The 20,307-nt window shown below is 61.5% G+C and overlaps 2 protein-coding genes and 1 non-coding gene across 10 annotated transcripts; 1 reads left to right on the forward strand and 2 right to left on the reverse strand.

The window, feature by feature from the left end:
- The first annotated feature begins 266 nt into the window (after positions 1-266).
- On the forward strand, positions 267-3,364 carry REX1BD (required for excision 1-B domain containing). Of its 4 annotated transcripts, none has more exons than XM_045496714.1 (5): positions 267-758; positions 853-935; positions 1,295-1,523; positions 1,902-1,996; positions 2,432-2,511. In XM_045496714.1, the coding sequence occupies exons 1-5, from the start codon at positions 657-659 to the stop codon at positions 2,448-2,450; spliced, it is 528 nt and encodes a 175-aa protein (XP_045352670.1). In that variant the 5' UTR covers positions 267-656; the 3' UTR covers positions 2,451-2,511. The 4 variants fall into 4 exon arrangements, 3 of the variants coding, with proteins under 3 accessions (XP_045352670.1, XP_045352668.1, XP_045352669.1); XR_006716744.1 differs by having other exon boundaries at positions 268-758; positions 1,902-2,074; XM_045496712.1 differs by lacking the exon at positions 1,902-1,996 and adding an exon at positions 3,143-3,364 and having other exon boundaries at positions 313-758.
- Positions 1,104-14,270, reverse strand: CRLF1 (cytokine receptor like factor 1). 5 transcript variants are annotated; one of them, XM_045496711.1, is made up of 9 exons: positions 14,113-14,257; positions 9,232-9,513; positions 8,803-8,932; positions 8,460-8,629; positions 7,280-7,437; positions 7,030-7,198; positions 4,704-4,891; positions 4,548-4,590; positions 1,104-1,187 (listed from the first exon to the last, which is right to left on the reverse strand). In XM_045496711.1, the coding sequence occupies exons 1-9, from the start codon at positions 14,222-14,224 to the stop codon at positions 1,183-1,185; spliced, it is 1,257 nt and encodes a 418-aa protein (XP_045352667.1). In that variant the 5' UTR covers positions 14,225-14,257; the 3' UTR covers positions 1,104-1,182. The 5 variants fall into 5 exon arrangements, with proteins under 5 accessions (XP_045352667.1, XP_045352662.1, XP_045352664.1 ...); XM_045496706.1 differs by lacking the exon at positions 1,104-1,187 and adding an exon at positions 3,097-3,409; XM_045496708.1 differs by lacking the exon at positions 1,104-1,187 and adding an exon at positions 3,097-3,409 and having other exon boundaries at positions 4,548-4,595.
- Positions 6,685-6,757, reverse strand: TRNAK-CUU. Its single transcript has one exon. It is a non-coding gene; the product is annotated as a tRNA-Lys (tRNA).
- Positions 14,271-20,307: the final 6,037 nt, after the last annotated feature.

Consider the following 20,307-nt stretch of genomic DNA (forward strand, 5'->3'; position numbering starts at 1 on the left):
TTTTTTTTTTTTTAAATTTTAACGTTTATTTATTTTTGAGACAGAGAGAGACAGAGCATGAACAGGGGAGGGGCAGAGAGAGAGAGGGAGACACAGAATCTGAAACAGGCTCCAGGCTCTGAGCGGTCAGCACAGAGCCTGACGCGGGGCTCGAACTCACAGACCGTGAGATCATGACCTGAGCCGAAGTCGGGTGATTAACTGACCGAGCCACCCAGGCACCCCTCAAGCATTTTTTTAAAAAAGCTGCATTCCAGCCTTTTGGACTCTCCAGTATTGGAATCTCTGATCAAATCCTCATGTCACAGCAATCATGGCAAAACATCACCTCTTGGGCTCTTTTTATTTGAGTGGGAAATGGGATGGGAGTGTGAAAGATGTTGAGATAAATGTGTCCAAACCGAGGGATGGCCTTGTTTACAGAGCTGTACATTCTAGGACAAACACGATAGGAAGCAGGAGCTCGACGGAGACAAACGGGGTGGATGGGGGGGTACAGGGCCTAAGACTCTGGTCTTTTCCTCCATTCTTCCTCTGGATCTCCAGGTTTCCGGTTTGGCCGGCCACAGGTTGGGGTGCGGAGACCTCCGGGCCTGCAGGGGGCGCCTGGTGCAGCGGAGCGCCCTAATCTCGGGCAGGGCCGGGGCTGCGCAGTCATGATCACTGCCAAGGCCTCGGCGGACTCCGCCGTCCCCTCGGTGCGTGGTACTGCGGTGGCCACCGGTGTCCCGGAGCGCGAGGAGCCAGAGTGGCCCTGGGTGAGCCCGGGCCTGAGCAGGAGCAGGCGCGGGGTGGGCGGTGCAGGCTTGGGGGCGCCGGCCTCATGCCCCAGCCATGCCCCCCGCCCCGTAGAAAGATGCCCCGATCCGGGCGCTGGTGCAGCGCATCCACCAGTTGCAGGCTGAGCGCGCGCAGGCCTTCCGCCGGCTAGAGGAGTAAGTGCGGGCGCAGGGGTGGGCAGGGGTCGCAGAGTTCAGCCCCAAGCCCTCTCCGGGGATGGGCGTGCCTGGGGGCGGAGTTGGGTCCCTGAGCGGCTGTGTTGTCAGAGGTGGGGAGGGCTTCGCTGGGGGACCAGATCTTTGCTTTCCCCCGCTGGGACCCAGGGCGCGTCCCCACTGCCCGATGGGCCACTCCGCGTGGCGTCTCTCCCTTCCCCAAGCGCAGGAGTGCGCCCATCTCCGTTTACCCTGCGGGAGTCCGAGAGTGTCCTCCACACTCTGGGGTCCAAGGACCCTTCCTGGGGGACTTTCAGGTGGTCAGTGCGGGTGCAGGGCCTGAGAGCCTGGGGGCGTAGCCTCAGGACCCCCACCTGCCGCAGAGGCCACCTCCAGTACCTGCGAAGCGGCCCGCCCTACGACTTCCCCCGCTACCGGAGCACGGTGCACGAGGTGACCCAGGCCTTCGCCGCCGCCTCGCGGGAGGTGCTGGCGGTGGAGGCCGAGCTGTCTGGGCCCAGAGGGCAGCCGCTGCTCGCGAGCCACGTGCGAAGCCTGCAAGAGCTGGAGCAGACGCGCCTGGCAACGGTGAGGCCCCATCCTCGGCCCCTGTCCCCTTCGCCGCGCCTGGTCTGTCGTGGCCCTCTGTGCACCTCCTAGGCGACAGCCAGAATCCGGCCATCCAAACCCCAGCCCCGGCGCCCCAGACCCCACTTCTCCCTGCCCCACCTCCATCCTCCACTAAGGTTTCACTTGGGATTCTCCCGCCCTGACCCCTCGTAGTCCCAGGACACGCCCACTTCCCCGGAGCCCCAGTGCTGTGCCCAGTGCCCGCCCCCACTACGCTCCTACCCCTTTGGCTATTCCCATAGCTTCGGGTCTGGTCCTCAACCCGGTGCATATTGGGGAGCGTGAATTTCCACAGCAGACGCCCTCTTGGGTAACGCTATATATATCCCCGTCTAGGTTCTGGCCCTACTCCTCCCCTGGGTTCCAAGACCCCGCCTACTCTACCCCTACAGCCAATCCCGACCGAGACGCACTTCCCAGGCCGAGCCCACGTGAGGCCACGCCCACATCGCTCTCTAAAGTGGGATTCCCAGGCCACGCTGCTTTAGGAGACCCCAATCCCAGTCTAGGTGTTTGGCCCACTTCCACACGCGTCCTTGGGACTATGAGGTCCTACCTACTCCACCCCTGTCACCAATTCCTGGCTGAGCCTGTGCCGCTATGCCCATGCCACGCCTTCACGCGACCACACCCACATTGCACCACCCACTAATCTAGGGCCTGCCCACTCGATCCTTCTCCGGGGGGCCCTTGAAACTGACTCGCAGACTCCGTGCGTGCGAAGCACCACCCCTCGCGAAACCCTGCCATGCCCCCATCCTGTGCTGCCTTTCTGGGTGCTTCAGTGTCTCCCTGCCTGATCTGTGTGGGAGGGCGGGGGGGGGGGGTCCTGCCAGCTGTGACATCCTTCCCGTTGCCCACATCAGGTGGCCCTGCTGCAGCTGATGGGGACGCCAGAGCTGACTGGGCAGGAAGACACCCTGGAGACGCACCAGCTGAAGATGAAGTGAGTGCTTACTCCCAGTGGGCTGGAGGTGTTAGATTTGCACGTGCACCTTCAGGCGCCCACTCTCAGCCAGGTGTGCCCCAAGGCTGGCACAATCATACTGGGCTGACCCTTTGGACCTGCACACAACCCTTAGGGTGTGCACACTGGAGTCCTTACCTGGTGGTTCCCAGACATACAGCACACATTGTCCCGGTGCACACACCCTACAATTTCACACCAGACTCGCACATTTCTGGGACACAGTTGGGCACCTCATACATGCCCATCTTGCTCACGTGGCTGGACTTAGAACTTGGACACGGTTGCCCACCGGACACGGGCCTGCACATTCCTACCTCCAGCCCCTGCAGGCACCCACGAGTGCACACCCACTCAATATCTGCTATGTGACATAGCACAACCTTCTGATGGCACCTGCTTAAGATGGCTTTTTCTCTCTGCCCACTCTCACCCACAGGACCACCCCCTCTCCCAGGCACCCAAATGGTTCTCTTGGCCACTAGTTCTGCCTGGAACTCTGGCGGCAGGCAGGAGGGCCCGGGGCTTGCCACGGCCCCCTAGGAGCTTCGCAGTGGCAGCTAATTCGCCCCATCTGGGTTTTATTTATAGTTCCCATCCACTCTTGTAGGGTAATTAAAACCATGGAAGCGATCAGCGAGGTTCTTCAGGACCTTAGGTTTGATGCAGAATCTGCCGAGTGATGGTGGCTCCCCAGTGACACACCAAGGGATATGGGAAATGTCCCCAAGCCTACCCCTTGACTGTCAGCTGGCTGGGGTCACGCTCCACCAGGTCGCCGACTGCCCTTGAGTTTGCTGCACCTCCCACAATAAAGAACCCTTCGTCTGTAGCTGCTCCACTGTCTCTGTGTCCTGGGGTGCTGGAGTGGGTGTCCCTGGGGAGGAGGCCCCACAAGGCCAGGGATGGCAGGTATGACTCCCCCTGCTCCTGGACAGTAGGGCTGGTGTTTTGGATCACACCCTCCAGTGAGTTTAAAACCAGATATTTCACATCCTGGAGACAGAGTCTGAAATTCTGGGAGGCAAAGATTCCAAGCCCATAGGGTGGGTCATTAGGATTCCTCGTGCTTCCCCTAAACCCCACAGCCCCTACCCTGGGCCAATCGAGCCCCAAACATCTTCACAATCAGGGCACCTAAATAGCTTGTTTATTTAAAAAGATTCTTTGCAGGGGTCCTGGATGAGGTGGGGGTGGGGGAATAATGACCCCTCTTCACCCCCAGCCCTGGCAGGGGTTCTGGGCAGCTTAGCCAATCCTCACACACACCCCCACTGGAGTTGCACCCAAGAGTGGCCTCACATGGAGGTCAAGGATGTTGTGACCCTCAGAACACCCACCCCAGCTCCTGCTGAGGGTGCTCGGTGCCCTGAGGTGAGGGTACAGAGTTAGCCCCCAGTCTGGGTGCAGCCCCCAGGTCTCCACGCAGCAGGGAGGGTGGCCCCAGTCCCTAGAGCTTATCTGGCAGGACCTGCAGGCAGAGGGGAAGCCAAGCTAAGCAGGGAGCCTGGGAGGGGCCAGTACCCTCCAAGGGTACTCTGCCAATTACAGAGCAGTTGAGGAGGCCCCAGTTCAGGTCGGGGCCCTGCCACTTTCAGCTTGGTGACCTTGAGTAGGGTACTGCCCCTTTCAGGGCCTTGGTTTCCCCATTTGAGAAGTAAGACTATCTGTTCGTCCCAAAGGGTGTCCCGTGGGTAAAGCACTTGGCACAGGGCGAGCATGCAGTAGGTGCTCATATATGCTAACTGGGGTGAGTATGTTCATTCTTGAAGATGACATTCCACTTTGGACGTTTTCCGGGGTCAGATGCTTTTACTAGGCTAAAGGCCACAGGACTAGGTAATCACTAGGTGTTAGGTAAATGCTGATGAATAAGACATGGAGGAAGGGATTCCATCTCAGCAACTCTAAGGCTGAGGGTGGGGGGCCCACGGGCCTGTGGCCACCAGGAGGGGCCCTTGTCTCCCTCCCTTGCCCGCCCACCCACCCAGGCAGCTGGGGTGGGCCCCCCTTACCTCTCGTCGTGCCCCGTCTGCCCGAGGGCAGGATCCCCTCGTCCTGTGCTTGGAAGGAAGGAGGCAGTGTCTGGGGGCTGCGGACCTACCTCCCCAGCCCGATTCCCTCCCAGCCCCCACCACTCCATCCCTCGCCCGCGAGTCCCTCCTTCCTACCTGGTTGCGGGTCTTGTGTGACTTCTGCATCCAGGCTCGCCACTGGTCGTAGAGGCGGAAGCTCAGGTTCGAGCAGTACGCGTGCTTCTTGAGCCAGCCCAGGAACTGCTTGAGCTCGCGCCGCACCGGCCCCGAGCTCGGCTCGCCGCCCCGCGGCTCGCACGCCCCGCCGCCCGGGCCCGGGCGCTCTGATGTGGGGGGAGGAGCCGCAGCGTCATGACGCGCCCGCCAGAGGGCGCGCGAGGGCAGCAGAGGGAGGTTCCGCGCCTTGGTGGGACCGTGTTGCCCTTGGGCGCCTCCCTCCCGGTTTCTCCGGGACCGGGTCCTGTCTACCACCCAGCACAGCAGCCCAGCTGAGCCCCCGAGGAGGTAGGAGGCAGGGGAAGGAGAAGGTCTTCCTTCATGTCTCCTCCAGGAAACTGATTCCCGTGGCCTGAGCCAGGTGTGAGTGGACGGGAGGGGGAGAAGGAGCGAAGCCAGGGCCAGATGAGATGAGACTCAGACACCGAGCAGGGGACAGAGAAAGAGAGAGAGAGAGAGAGAGAGAGAGAGAGAGAGACAGCTGGAGAAAGACAGGCAGAGATGGAAAGATGGAGACAAGGAGAGACAGGGAGATGTCGGGAGGGCCAGAGCAACAGGGGACAGCAAATGCAGAGGGACAGAAAAGGGCAAGGTCAAGAGAGGACTGGAGTGGGCAGAGACAGTGATGTGGGGATGTAGGGACACAGAAACCAAAAAAGGCAGAAATGCAGAGAGATACAGGGGAAGAGAGTGACAGAGGGACGGAGGGAGACAGTGAGACGAGACCCCAAGGGGGCCAGGGGGAGGGACGGTCCCCAGGACAGGCCTGAGAGAAGGAGCCAGTGGGATGGGGAGTGGGCTGGGAGGGCCAGGTGGGAGGCCGGCCTGTCTGTCCAGCTGCCGGCCGCAGCCAGCCCCTAGCAGGCCGGCAGATAAGGACATCGGCCTCACGTCATAAATAACGCCGGGAACCCGCTGACAGGCCCTGGCACGGCCACGGCCCCCACCGCCCCTGCTGGCCTCCCCCGGCCTCCCTAGTGTGTGTGTGTGTGTGTGTGTGTGTGTGTGTGTGCAGCCGCCTGCTGGCTCCCGTGCAAGAATCGCAGGTGCTGGGCACGAGCAGGGGCCAAGGCGCAGGCCCCTCCCGGCCGTGTTCACTCCCGCCCACCCCCAGAACCTGGAGGGGCCCAGGATGGGGGCTGGGGAACTGGCTGGAGCCTGGCTCTGCCCCCCACCCCCACCCCCTGCTTTGAAACACCCTCTGGGCCTCAGTTTTCCCATCATCCCACGAGGATGGACCTGGACTTCAAGGAAACTGAATTCAGATCCCTGTGTGACCTTGGGGGCTGGCTGAACCTCCTAGGGCCTCTGTGTCCTCACCTGAGAAGAGGAGGCTCCCTTGGGGTGAAACGATGGGGGCGCAGGAGATGGGAGCCATAGTAAGTACCACTTGCAAACACTTAGATGGCGCCCACCACGCGAGTGCACTTTCTTGGATTACCTCATCTAACCCTAACAATAGCCTGAGGTGGGTGTGATTGTTGTCCCCACTTTCCAGATGGAAAAGCTGAGGGCAGACATTTCATGTAACATATTTCGTACCATTTCGCAAAGAGAATGGAGGCTCATGGGCTTAGAGAAGCCCCAGATGGCAAGGGAAGTCGGACTCGTGCCCCTGATGGTCCCCATTCCCCTACCTTGATCAGAAGGGGAAACCAAGGCCCATTAGAGGGAGAGTTGGTAGCTGATCAGCCTCAGAAGCAGAGGTTTCAAACTCACTTGCCTTTAGGGATTAGGGAGGGGGTACAGATGGGCAAAATGGGCCTGGTGGGGATGGGGCCACTAGAGAGTGAGGGCCCTGAGTGAAGGGGCCACCTCTGCTGATGGTGGCTGTGGGGCAACTCTGGCTGTGTCCTGTTACATTTTCTTTTTTCAAGATTTTATCTTTAAGTACTCTCTAAACCCAACGTGGGGCTTGAACTCACAACCCTGAGATCAAGAGTCTCATGCTCTTCCAGCTGAGCCAGCCAGGCACCCCAACATTTTCTAGACAATTAATTTTTCCAGGAAACCTAAGATATTGGTGTTAAAACTTCCTGTCTTTAAATGTCTGCAAGTAGGTCAAATTCCCTCCCCCATCCCTCCCCCCCAAATGACAGGTCAAAGAAAATGGATCCAAGGGCCACATTTGGCCCCAGGAGCCACCAACTTGAGACCTCTGCTCTCTCGGAGGAAACAAAGAAACAGAGGCTCTCGCTGCTTTGGGAGAAGTCTCCGGACCACCCAGCCCTGCTAGGGTGCTCACCACTGCGAGGGGTGGAGGCGGCCGTGGGGTGGCTCCACTCGCTCCAGATCCCTGCCTTCTTGGAGCCGTAGATGCCAAACGGATTGCAGCGCACTTGCACGAAGTAGACTGTGCCTGGCTTCAGGCCGGCCAGGCGGCAGGAGGTCTGGTTGCTCACATCGTCCACCACCTGGCGGCAGTGGCAGGGTCAGAGGCCGGGGGCGGGGGAGGCGCAAGGGGTGGGGGGGTGGGGGGTGGGGGTGTCAGGCACCTTCCAATCCACGCTGTCCTCCACTCGGTAGCGGATTTGGTACTTGGCTTGGAAGAGGAAGTCCTTGAGGGCCGGCGGGGAAACCCAGCGTACGCTCAGCTGGTCCTCCAGGCCCCCAACTCGGCTCACGTGCACATCGGGTGGGGGGTCGGTGGTCACTGTGGGGCGGGCGGGGCTTAATCACTCAGCTGTCCCCGAACCGGGCTGGCCCCGTGTGGGCTCAAATCTCAGCGCACAGGGCTTTGGTGGCACCTGCCTGGGTTCTGCCCTCTCCCCCCCCCCCCACCCTTTCAGGACGGGTGGATTACATTAGATAATATTTGGGAAACACTCAGCACCTAGAAGCACTCAATTAATGTTAGCTGTTATCACCCTTATTATCTGTGACAGGAGAAACATAATCCTATCTTCAGGGAACTATGTAAAAGCAGACGCTGCCTGGCTGATGCTATTGTTATTATTATGCCCAGGAGGCCTGGGGGGCCATGAGCTGCCAGACCCCTGGGAAGCTCCTCCTGACCTCACCCCACCCCCCCTCCACTGCCCACCTGCACCTCTGGACCTTCTTTCTTTACAAAAGTTTTCAAATGACAGCCTTCCTGGTGCAGAGGGAAGACTGAGGCTCAGAACCTGCCCTCTGCACCTTCAGGACTTGAGGAAGCAAGGCAGGAAGCCGACTGGGGTGGAGGGTGGCTACTAGCCTTCTGGGGATCCTTCTGGGAGCCCCGTGGGCAGCAGAGAGGTCTGGCCTCTCCCCCTGAGGCCTTAGTGAGGGTCTGAAAGGGTTAAGGCACAGGCCTGCTAGGGGCTGAGAAACACCCTAATTAGATTAGGCCCAATTCTGCTCGCAGATCATCCGTTTCCTGCCTCCCGCCTGCGCACCCCCCCCCCACTCCAGGCTGAGGCTTCCTGGGGCGCCTCCCGACCTGGGCGCCCCCTCCCAGCTCCCTCGGGGCCCCCTCCTGCACACCTGGGCTGCCGAGGGGGAGGCAGCCAGGCCAGGTGTTCTCCACAGAGTGGGGGTATCCTGGCTGCTTTAGGGGACTGGGGACCGATGGGTGGATGCCTAGTTCCTCCCGGCCCCAGCCAGGGTCGGAGCTGGAGCCTCAGCCATGAGCTGAGCCGAGAGAGGAGGTGCAGGCTCCCTCGTGGGCCTAGGAGCTGGGGTGGGGGGGCTCACCCACATCCAGGATGTCCAGGGTGAGCACATCGGAGCGGGCCGAGCCCAGCCGGTTGGTGGCCTCTACCCAGATCTCATAGGGCGTAAAGAGAGCCAGGTCCTTGGGGATGTGGCAGGAATGAGGTCCTACCGTGTGGTACTCCTCACACGTGTTGTCCTGCCCGTACCACCTGCAGGGCAGGAGGGGGTGTGAGGACACAGGAGAGTCTCTTCAGACCCCCAGACCTCCCCATGGCAGCCCCAGAGGGCAGAAGGGACACCCGGCTTGGAGAGGGTGGGCTTTGCCAAGACCTCGCAGCCAGGCTGGAACACACATCACCCAAGGGCCACCGCCACCACCAACCTCAGCTTGTACTTGAGAGAGTAGTTGGTGTGGAGGAAGGTTTCCCCATGGGCTCCCGGCGTCCAGCGGCATGTCAGGTCCTTCATGTTCTTGGACCAGCAGCTGATGTTGAAGGGTTTCTCTGGGGGCACTGGGGAAGGGGGTGCAGGGGACTGAGGGTCTGGACCAGCCCTGGATAGGTGAGGTTGCTAGCCACCAGCTGGGCCCCCATCTTGGAGTAGAAGGAGGGTGACCAGAGTGGCTGTTGGCAAGGCTGTCTGCCTGGAACCTCCTGGGGATAGGTTCGGGGGTTCCAGGCTCTCATGCCCACGCCCAGAAGTCCCTGCCTCTCAACCAGCATGCCCACTGTTCCGTCCTGGGCCAGAGGGCCCGTGATGCATGCCCCTCTCCCAGGAGTTGCCCGTGGATATATCCTGGGGGCCCGCTTACAGCCAACATAGAGACAGGAGCCAGCCAGGATGCTGCCGTCACGAGCGTGGCACACGAGGTTGTCGCCTGACTGCTGCCTGGATCCGTTGAGGTTGGCCAGGGCGAGGGCCAGGGTGGAGGCGTTGAGCACACGGGAAAGCTCGGGGGCTAGGCGGCGTCCGTTGAGGGTCCAGTAGAGGCCCTCAGCTGTGGCGCCTGACGGGTCCCCGTGCACTGAGCATGTGGCCTGCAGGGAGGAGCCGATGAGGAGCGTGGGGTCCTGGGGGCTGATGACAGCCGTGTCTGGGGTCAGAGAGGAGTGCCCGTCAGGCGTGAGATGGAGTTGCCCTGAGCCCCCCACCATGCTAGGACTTCTGGACTCATGGCAATCCTACAAACGAGCTGTTTGTTTTTGTCTCCCATTTCACAGATGAGGAAACTGAGGTTCAATTAGGCCAAGTGACCAGCCCAAGGTTGGCGGCAAAGCCAAGATTTAGCCTCAGGACTGTCGTGATTCCACAACTCAGGTCCTTCCACGTCACGTCTTCACGGACGTGCCCAAGGCTCTGGGAGCGGTCACAAAACTCAGGCATAAACGCCCATTCAGACTCAAGTAAATCTGGCTTCGCACATAGTTCTGACAACTATTACATTCTTTTTCTCGCCTTTTCTTTGCTTTTCTTTTCTTTATCTCATTTTTGGCAATTAGAAGTAAAAGATTGATATCCCTACAGGCACACGCATAGTAGGTATGTCTTTGGGGGTGGGGGGAGGGAGACACTTCTAAAAAAGTGTACTGACTCCTACTAGAATCCTGGTAATCTCACAGGTGAAAAAACTGAGGCTCTGAGTCATCATCTCTTGCCCAAAGCCATTGCATGAGAGAAGGGCACGCTACTGAAACCCAGATTTGTTGCTCTGTGCTGCTGAGACTGAAGGAGGCCGGGGCAAACTCTAGGCCCCCAACCCCCATCCAAAGGGACTGGCTCTCATTGTTCTTTCCTTCAACTCATTTTTCCTAATCTGCAAGACGGGAGCAAGAAAGCTCATGATCCCTAGGGCCATTGTGAAGATCAGATGGAAAGTGACTTCCTAAACAGGATTGTGTGGAACTGGGTGCTGGGCACAAGGGTCTCGGGGATACCATGGTTGATGTCCTCCCTCCTGTCTACTGCTGGGGTTAGAACCTAAGAAGAGTCTGTTTTTATCCAAGGAGAAACCAAGGTCCAGATAAGGGTGAGAGGCTGTGCAGTCCAAGACCCTGATACCCCTCTCTGAGCCTCAGTCTCCCCATCTGGAAAATGGGCATCGTGGTATAAACCACATGTTTGAGAGGAGTGAAAATATTGTCTTAAGGACAACCCTGTGGGATGTTTAAGCCAGGCTGACCTGGGTTCAAATGCCCCCAGCTGACTGTGGAAGCTTGGCCCATTCACTTTATTTCTTTGAGCCTCTGGGAAGGGACCTCTCCCTCCACCAAGAGCAGTTGTGAGGACTCATTCACTCATTTGTTCATTCATTCATGCATGCATGCATGGAACATCTACAGTTTGCCAGGAGCTGAGGGCACAATGGTGACCAAGATACTCAATATTCCTGCCCCTGTGGGCCTTGAATCCAAGGGAGCAACAGGAAAAAGTACAAATAAATATCTAAGAATAAATAAGGGAGAAAGTGAAGCACACCCCCAGGAGACCTATCTGATGAGGCATTTGAGCTGAGACCTGAATAAAGTTGAAGTAACCAAGAAAACATCTGGGAGAGAGTGTCCAGGCAGTGGGAGCAGCAAGTGCAAAGGTCCTGGGGCAGGAGTGGTGGGGAATGAGGTCTGGGAGGTCAGCAGTGCCAGACCTGCAGGGAGGGGTTATTCCAGGGTTCCTAACAGGGGAAGATTTACATTTTAAAAGGATTCCCAGGCAGCTGTAAAAAGGGACTGCAGGGGGGCAGCGGGGTGGGGGTAGCCCAGCTTCCCTAAGATGGCAGCCAAGGACAGGGTGATCCTGGCCCCTTGGGAGGCACCCTGAATGCCAGCGGCTGCCCTTTGCTGGCCCTCACTGCCTCAGATGGGCGAGGTGGGGTGGACGTGGTTCTCCCCGCTGGCCCTGACGGTTTTCCGGGGCAAACTTGGCTTGAGGGCCATTTCTTGCTGGAGCCTGGGATCACAGTTGCGTTTGGGGCTTGGCCCAGGGCTCGCCGGAGGTCTCAGCGTCCGTGCGAAGAAGCCGGCTGAGCGGGCCAGAGCCGAGGAGGCGGGGGCGGCCGGGGGCGGGGGCCAGGGGGCCGCCCCGGAGGTCCCAGGCAGCCAGCCGCCCGCTAATTCGGAATTCCTTCGGCATGAACTCGGGCGTGCCAGCGTCTCTGCCCCGGCCCACCCACCGCTTCCTGCCTGGGCCCCCCCACCAGGGTGGGAGGCACGGCCAGGCCTGCCTGGACCCCAGGCCCACTCTCAACCGTTTGGGGGTAGGTCACGCCCCTCCTGCCCCCCACCCACCAGCATCCTCTTAGCCAGGAAGGGGCTCTCTGGGGGGTCTTGGCTGGGGGGCACTGCCCCTCTGCCACACCCGCCTGGCCTGGGCTGGCGTGGCCTGCCTGCCAGCAGCTGCAGCTGCCCTCCTGGGGCTGGGCGGGGGACAGGGCGAGAGGGCAAGGCCAGGCGGGCCTGGACAGGCCAGTCCCCCCCACCCCAAGTTCCACCAGAAAAGGTCAGAATGAGGACTTCTCCTGGGACGTCGGTGCCAATCCCAGCTGGAGCACCTGAGCAATTGGCTTCCCCTCTCCTGTTCTCAGTTTCCTCCTCCATAAAATGGGAGGAAAATACGTTCTACCTGTTGGGGAGATTAATGAGATGAGATCATGATGTCCAGAGGGCCCAGCACACTGCAGCACCTAGGAACTATGGGGATTACAGCCCGTCCCAGTTCTGAGGTCCCAGCTGGCTCCCAGCTCCCTTCAGGTCTCCCCAAACAATGGGCCAAGGCGCTTGGGACCTGGACGCACACATTTCAGGCCAGGCAAAGCAGCTGGGAACAGCCCACGAAGGTCGTAGGGGCCCTTGCCTGGTTTGGGGGGCCTCCTTGAAGGCTCCCCAAAGCATATCCCTGAGCTAAGCTTTTGGACAACCACCCCCCTCCCCTTGCTCCCTGCCTCCCTGCCTTTCACACAGAGCTGGGGCCTTTAAAAGTTTTTTCCTTCTCCCTTCCCAATCTGGAGCCACTGCCGTTATTAAAAAGGAACACCATGTGTTTTAAAAGGGAAAAGTGTGAGATTCTCTGCAAGCAAGGCAGGAGGGTGGCCTCCATCCCGGGGTCCCGACAGGGGTCCCCATCTCCTGTCCCGCTGGTACCTGCAGACACTTTACGACCCACCCGCCTGCTGGTCAGGTGCTAAGACACACCGTAAGTAGAAACATATTGCTGAGGTGTGAGAATCTTTTATTTAATTTCTTCCCTCTTAAAGGAAAAAACACACGCACAACAATCCCCCAACCACCACCACCTTTGCCTGCTGCTCTGCGGACTGGGAAACAAAGCCAGCCACTAACAGTGGCACTTACAGGCACTGCTCACGGCCTAGAGCAGAGTTGCCAGGGAACCCGGGAGGGCCTGGGTCAGCCCCTCACCTGCCCAGGCACCTTGGGCACGCGGGGCTTTCAGCAAGTGTCCCCAGGGGGTGCCCAGACCCCGTTCTTTCTGGAAGAGCACCACAGGAAGCTTGCAAATGGCTCTGTGTAGCGTGGGATGGCCTGGGGAGCAGTGTGTGCGGGCCCCCAGCGACCCGCGCGCCTGGATGAGGCGCATGGAATGACTGGGAACGTCTAGGGCAGGCTGTGCCTGCGTGTATACCCCTGTGTTGCCTCCCCCGGAGGAATGTGTGTGACCACGAATGTGTGTGTGTCAGGGATGGAATGTGTGTGTGCGCGCCCCGATGGTGTGCGAATGTGCATCTGGGCTGCAGTGTGCGCTCATCTGAGGGCGAGGGTGACGGGCCACAAGCCAGTGTGTCTTTGTGTGTCTCTGGGTGTGTCCCAGAGAGGGTCTGGATGTAGAGATGGTGTCCTGGAGGGGGTGTGCTTCTGATGGGGGGGACAGAGAGTGCCGGGGGCCAGGAGCTCCTGACAGGGCGGGGGTCTTGGGCTGCGGGCCGTGGGTTCCCTGTTGCCCCCCCCCCCAACCAAGGCTGGGCCACTGGTGCCCGGACTCGCTGGCTCCTGCTCCCTCTCACTCTCACCCACTCTCTCACAAAGATTTCTCTCGGTGGAGACTCTCAGCCCCGCGCAGCCTGGCCAGGAATGGTTCCGAGCCCGCCGGTGGCTGGGACTCCGCGGACCCCCGAGCGCGGGGTCCCACTAGGGGAGGGCGGCGGCGGCGGCGCCGGCCCGCGGAGAGGCGCGTCCCCGGGGACCCCGGGCCGCGCGCCAGGCGGCCAGAGCGGCCCCCCTCCCGCCGCCCCGCCTTCCTCGCGGGGCTCATCCCTCCACTCGGGGAGGGGGGGGCGCCCGGAGCCAGCACCCAAGGCGCCTACCGCGTGCGCCCCTGACTGGGAGCGGTGCCCCTTGGTCTCCACGGCTCCGAGTCCACGGGCGCTGTTGCGTGCACCCGCCGCGTCCTGGAGTTCAGCGAGTCCCAGGCCGCGGCACCCCCGACCCCCAGGGCAGAGCCGGGTGTCCCCGGCCGGGCGGCCCAGGTAAGAAGGCCTAGGGCGTGGAAGCCAGACCCTCTGGCCGGGGGACTGCGGCGTCGTGCGCCCCGCAGGTGAGGGCGCCCCGAGGGCCGCGCCGGGGGCGCCTTCCTTTGTTCCCGGGCCGTCCAGGTGGCGCCCGCGCCCCCCTCCCCCCGCAGCTGCCCCCGGGGCGCACGCTCTCGGCCCAGGCGGGAAGAAGGGAACAGGACGCCGGGTACTCACGGGCTCCTGATCCGGCTCTCGGCGCCCCGAGGACGCAGAGTAGCAGTAGGGGCAGCAGCGGCGGCGGCCGCCGCGCGGATTGGGCGGCGGGGCCCGGGCGGCCGGCGGGCATGGGGCCGGCGCTGCCGGGGGCGCGCGGCAGGAGGCGGCGGGCGGCGGCTGCGGCGGCGCGGGGCGCCGGGCGCGGGGCTCGAGGCCGGCGCGGGAGGGCGCGGGCCAAGCAGCCCGCACGTCGCTGGGCGCGGGCGCGGAGGCCGGAGCAAGTCTGAGCAGCCGAATTGACAAGGCGCTAATGCGCCGCTGGCCCCGCCCGGCCCCGCCCCCGGCCCGGCCCGGCCCCGGGGGGGCGGCGGGCCCCGCACCGGCCTCCCCGCCGCCCGCCCGCCCGCGGGCACCGCGCGCCCCACCCGTCCGGCCTCCGCCCCGCCGCACACCGCGCGCGCCCTGTCCCGCGGCCCGGAAGCCCCCGCTCAGCCCCTACCAGCCTGAGAACTCTTTCCAACCCCGCCAGCTCCAGGCTCCCCACCCCCAATCTGGAACCTGGCGCCCCCAACCCTGTTTTCATACCTCTGCCCACTTCCCTGCACCCTGCTCTCAGCCCTTTGCCCCTTAAGTGTCCCCTGCGGCCCCCAGCCCTGGCCCGCTCCTCCCCCCCATCCTGCCTCGGCCCCCACCCCGGTTTTTAGCCCCGCCCCCCGCTCCCCCCCCGCTGAGTGGTCCCTGAGCCCCGCCTGCTCCCATTTCCACCCCTCCTTCCTCCCCAGGGGCCCAAGAGTCGTACCCCCCGGCCCCACGCCCTGGGCGCGCGGATCCCACCGCTCTCGGCCCAGTGCCCCCCGCCTCCCACTTCATCCCGCCTCTCCTCGGTCCTCCGCTCGCAGCCTCGGTCCCAGGCTTTGCTGGAGGGAAGACTGAGAAAAAGCTGGAAGCCAACGGAGTCCCCGGCCCTGCCTTGGCTCAGCTGTCCCCTTCACGCAGGACAGGGCTGAGGTTCCTCAGGGGGCTCTGGGGGCCTTAGGAGGGAGCTCCGGCGCGGACAGACTGGGAGAAATGGGACCTGGTGGGAGCGGGGACGGGGATTTGCCCCGGTCCCGCAAGCGGGACGGGAAGGGTACCCACGAGGAGAGTGGTGAGGAGGCCCACCCCGACTCACTGACACCCCTCCCCACGGAAAAATCAGTTCAGCGGCCCGCGGGTGGGGTGCGCCACGCAGTGAGTAATAGCTCCGGCGGCCGCCGCCCGCCGACTCCAGGTAACGCCGGCTGCCTGGAGCGACGCATAGTTTGTCTTCTTTTTTTTCTGCGCCTTCTCCGTGTTATTATTTTTGGCCACTGCTTGGGTTTCGGGACCCCTCCTGGCCCGGGCGCCTCACTCCCCTCCTGTAGGTCAGCACCCGATGCAGTGCCCAAGATAGAAGGGCTCCTGGCCTCTCCGGAGGTTTAGGGGGTGCTTGAGATGAGAGTTCCAGGGACACCTCCAGCCCGGAGGTTTGAGTCTCAGCCCTGCCCCCAGCGGTGTGCCCAGAGAGAGAAAGGGCTCTAACTTCCCTTACAGAGGGGTTCCCTTAGAGGCCTGGACCCTCTCTCTCCATGTCCCTAACCATCCAGAGGGGTAAAAGCTTCTGAGCGTGGCTCAGGAGTCCTCACCTTGTTTGCTCAAAAGCTACCCTCCACTCCTGTTGCTTGGATCCCCAACTCAGACCCCAGACTGTCAGAAAAGAGGATTGGAGGACAGGATCCTGGGGGCTCTGCACACGCGCATTCTGGATTCTGGGTGGGTTGATGAGAGAGTAAAGCCCTGGAGTAGTACACTGCCGTTCACTGATGCAATCAGGCCTCAGTTTTATCCTCTGTCCAATGGGTAGCTCTCAGACAGCCTAAGGTCTTCTGTGAGAAAATGCATTGCTACAGAAGGTGCCACAATCTAAGCCCTTGGCACGGCCGTTGGCACTGGAGGTATGTTCTTTTGTAGCAAAGACGGTCCCCAGGCCTCAGTCTGTCACCTCTGAAAAAGGGGGCCAGAGTTCCACCTGCCAGGTGGTCCAGATGGTTAAGAGGCATTGGCAGTTCGTCACTGGAATTGTTTTCAGGATATGCGCAACCCCTCCCCCACAATCTTTGCCCTGCAAAGTTTGACTCCCTCCAGGAGGACTTAAGACTTCTCGAGTGAGATCTTGATATCCCCTCCCCCTATCTCTGCTCCTCCCCCAGTCATTCCTGGGTTTTGGGAAAAGGCTCCCCCATCCACCCAGGTGCTCAGGCCAGAGACCTGGAGGCGTGCGTGACAACTCTCTCCTTCGCTCATCCCCCACGTCCAATCCATCAGCAAATCCTGTTGGCTCTGATTCCAAAACACATCCCCATTCTGAGATTCTGACCCCTTCTCCCCACCCCATCCCGGTCCAGGCCCCACCATCTCCCTCTGGGATACTGCTCGGCCTCCTCCTGGGCTTCCCCCGTGACCCTCCTGCCCTGGTCTGCACGGCAGGCAGGAGCTTTTAAAAGAAGCAAAGCAGGTCTTCTCTGCCCAGCCACCCTATCCCCCCTCCTCTCCCTTCCTCTCCTCCACTCTCTTTTTCCCCTTCCTCTCCCTCACTTCGCTCCAGCCACTGCAGCCCTGTTTCCCCAAACACATCAGGCTTGTTGCTATCACAGGTCTTTACAGATTTGCTCTTCCATCTACAAGGATGCGATTCCTCCCAAAGCTCCCCCCCCCCCCACCACACACACACTTAGCACCTTATCTTCCATCAGGTCACAGGTCAAGTGTCACCTCAGAGGGCATCCCCCCCCCCCCCCCGCCCTTACAAGGCACCCTTCTACCCCTTCACCTTTTCAGGTTGTCTTTGTAACACAACTCTTTGAACATTGTCTTTCTCTTGAGACGTATTTTCTTTAGACTGTGAACGCCCTGAGAGCCATTAGGACCTCATGCTGGGCCCAGTGAGGGCCACAGGAGAAGAGCTCAATGAATATTTGCAAAAAGAAAGGATGGAGAAGTTTCAGTCCTTCCAAGTGGCTAGAAAACGCAGTCTCAGTGAATCATGATGCCTGGGGTCTCAGTGAATCCCACGCTGGGACCCTGACTTGCTGTGTGACCCAAACTGGTACCATCCCTCTCTGGTCCTTACCAATAGAAGGGTAGGGATCATTTGCCCAGTCCTGCCCTGGAGCATGCCCTCTACCCTCTGGGTAACTTTTACTTCATTACCTTTGACTTTAAGGAAAGAGACTTGACCCCTGGGTGCACACTTCCCAGCCCTGGCACTCCCAGAGGTTTAACCCCTTCCTTCCCAATCCACCGCCTTTTGCGAAGGAAGAGGAACCAGCATTGACGGCACTTCTAGCAAATATTGACCCAAGTCCTTGAAGGTGTCTGGGAATGTACTGAGGGGGCAGATGGAGAGAGGGCCCCACGTGGGCTGGGGGAGGACTCCTCCTTAGTCTGCGTACTCTGTACCTAAGGATTAGGTCGGGGAAGACCCTCCAGCCCCAGCCCCCCATGTAATTGAAGAGCATTGAGGGGACACTGGGGAGGAAGCAGCAGTAACAGCACTGGCCCAGAGGAACCCAGAGCCAGTGGGAGTGAGCAGAGCAGAGATGCTTCTCCCACGCTGAGACCCCAGTGCTCAGGGGCCCTCAGTATGGTATTAGCCTGTGTTCCAGGCCTGTGTTCCCAGGAGGCAGGTGCAGTGAGGGTCCGGACCTGGACATATGAGGTTGGGACAGCAGAAGGTGGGGCTTTATCATTGCTACTCTGGAGCTTGCGCCTGGGTAGCTGGGATGCCTAGGTTCAAAGCTTTGTGCGCTGAACTTTAAAAATTCAGACCCCATAGGCATTGGAGGTGGGGCCTCAGGAGTGCTGCCTGGGTCCAGGTCAGGTCCCCTGGACACCCTGGAGAACCTCGGATGTCTGGGTTCCAAGAGGAGAAAATTGCGGTGTGTGTGTGGGGGGGGGGGGGGGGGGGGGACGGACAGCTGGGTCCCTTTCTCCTCCTCCCCCCACCGTCAGCAAGCGCCGGCGCCACGGTGCCGTGCCTCCTCCTCAGCCTGTACCCAGCTTGGGGGTGGGGGTCAGCGGGGTCGTGGTGAGGGCGGCAAGGGACAAAGGGCGCTTGTCCGATGCCCGCCCTGACCTCGGCCGCCGCTTCCCGGACGCCCGGCCCGCCGCTGATTCACGCCCAGGCCCGCCGCAGCGCCCCGCGCCTGCCGCCCCCGGCCGGGCCGCCCCGGGGGGTAGGAAGTGGGGGGGGGGGCGAGGGGCGGCGCCGAGTCAACTTTCCCTCTTAAGCCCCGAAGGAATGTCGGCGGATTTCCTGAAACCCGACCCCGGCCGCCCGCCGGCCCTCCCGCCCCTCACCTGGACCTGCTCCCCCGGGAATGGCAGGAGGGGCGCGGGGGCTCACCTGGGGGGCCAGGGTCAAGTCCTCCTTCCGCTCCCGCTCCCAGCGGCCTCGTGGAGCGGAAGGGGGGGGGGGTGGGCAGCAACCAAGCCCTCTCGCTCTTCTCCGGCAACCGACGCCAGCTCCCCAACCACTCCAGCCTCAGTTTCCCCTTCCCCAAAAGGATGCAGGGAGTCCTTCTTTCCTGCCGCTCTTTAAGTGACGCCTCTTATGCCTGATGCCCCACCCTCGGCCCGCGTCTCTTTGCTCCTCTCGCTTGTATCTGGGCCCACTCCTTTTCCCACCCTGAGCCTCAGTTTCCTCATCTGTAAATTAGACAACGCTACCGGCACTTCCTTATAGGGTTGTTGCAAGAACATACCTGGGAAGGGCTTTGTTTGCAATGAATGGAAGGACAGTGACTGTGGAAGGTTTAAGCGCGCGGGGCTCTGGAACTGACTTGTGTGGGCTTGAATCCTAGCTCTGCCGAGGGGTCCTGGGGCCCAAGTTTCCCACCTGTGAGGCGGGGGACAGTGTCAGTCTTAACCAATGGCTGTTTCCCAAGGCACAGGGCCCAACGCGCGGGGGTTTAGCCCCGGGGTTCCCTCGCTTTCGCGGAAACCGCGGGCTGGAGGCCCTTGCCGCAGGGTCGCCGCGGCGTAGCCCGGGAGGGGCGGGGCGGGGGAGGGGCCGCGCCGGGATCCAGATGTTCAGGGTCCGCCAGGCACAGCCGCGCCTGATTAAGCCACGTGGGGGCCGGCCGAGGCCGCGGAGATGAAAGCGCCGCGGCCGGCCCGGGGAGGGGGTGCGCCAGGTCCCCCCGGGTCCCTTCCTCCTCGGCCGGAACCTGCGGCGCCCTTTGACCCACCGACCCCGCGTGGCTGCCGCCCCGTCTGTGGGGGTGGAGCGTTGATGGAAGCCAAGTGGACGGCTGCGCGACCTCCGCAGGCACCTGCACCGGGCATGCTAGCGAGGGATGGAGGGGTCATCTTTGCAGGGGACCGAAGCGTAGAGGGGCGCCCACACTACCCTGCCTGACTGAGAGGGAGCTAGGGAGACCTCTTAAACCGAGATACAGGGGGTTTCAATCTGTCACCTTGGAGCGTGGCAGTTATGGAAGGCAGCAGTGTCCCTGTTTGCCCCAAGTTTTCCCACAAGAATTAGGAATTTTAGCAGCACCCACACCCCGCACCTACACGCACCTCTGTGCCCCCTCTCACTCAGCGCCGGGCCGAGAGGCTCCCAGTCTGGGGGGAGAGAGTGCTAGATCCCCCAAGCCTGTGGATCAGGGCTGGGCCAGGAGGGGGCGAGGCTGGGGGAACCCTGAAGGGCCCGGAAAGGCTTCCTACGAGAGGCAAACCAGTTACAAAGTTACCACCCCTCTCACTTGGATGGCGAAGGACTGGGTGCCACAGACCTTCCCGAGGCCTTCACCGACCCAGTCTTGTGATCCTTACGTCCCTCCACCTCCACTCTCTGGCTTCAGCACCACCACCCTCCTACCCGCCTCAGGGTTCTCAGTTACTTTTGCCTGGATTGCCCTCCCCGCTTGGTCAGCTCAAACTTTGCCTCCTTGGGGAGGCCCTCGCTGAATCCCCTGGCGAACAGAGACGCCCCAGCCCATCACCCAGTTTGTTTCCTTTGGGCCCCAAAGCGCTGGCTGAGACTCTCTAGCCTGCAAACGAGGGAGGTGTCATGGCACCCCCGAGATGGGACAGAAGGTCCACCTGCCCCACCCCACCCGCTCCCCGACGGTGCCGCAGCGCAGCTCCCCCGCCCGTTCTCCGCATCCCCCGCCCCCCCTTCCCAGGCTG

Source organism: Leopardus geoffroyi, chromosome A2 (assembly GCF_018350155.1).
Source record: "Leopardus geoffroyi isolate Oge1 chromosome A2, O.geoffroyi_Oge1_pat1.0, whole genome shotgun sequence".
NCBI lineage: Eukaryota > Metazoa > Chordata > Mammalia > Carnivora > Felidae > Leopardus > Leopardus geoffroyi.

Excerpts from the sequence above, each read along its gene's own strand:
- REX1BD (XM_045496712.1), top strand. The coding sequence starts at position 657 with ATGATCACTGCCAAGGCCTCGGCGGACTCCGCCGTCCCCTCGGTGCGT. Across the intron at positions 759-852 it reads AGGAGCCAGAGTGGCCCTGG|AAAGATGCCCCGATCCGGGC; the intron begins GTGAGCCCGGGC and ends CCCGCCCCGTAG. Across the intron at positions 2,512-3,142 it reads ACGCACCAGCTGAAGATGAA|GGTAATTAAAACCATGGAAG; the intron begins GTGAGTGCTTAC and ends CCACTCTTGTAG.
- CRLF1 (XM_045496706.1), bottom strand. The coding sequence starts at position 14,224 with ATGCCCGCCGGCCGCCCGGGCCCCGCCGCCCAATCCGCGCGGCGGCCG. Across the intron at positions 9,514-14,112 it reads GAGAGCCGGATCAGGAGCCC|ACACGGCTGTCATCAGCCCC; the intron begins GTGAGTACCCGG and ends CTCTGACCCCAG. Across the intron at positions 8,630-8,802 it reads TCTCTCAAGTACAAGCTGAG|GTGGTACGGGCAGGACAACA; the intron begins GTTGGTGGTGGC and ends CCTGCCCTGCAG.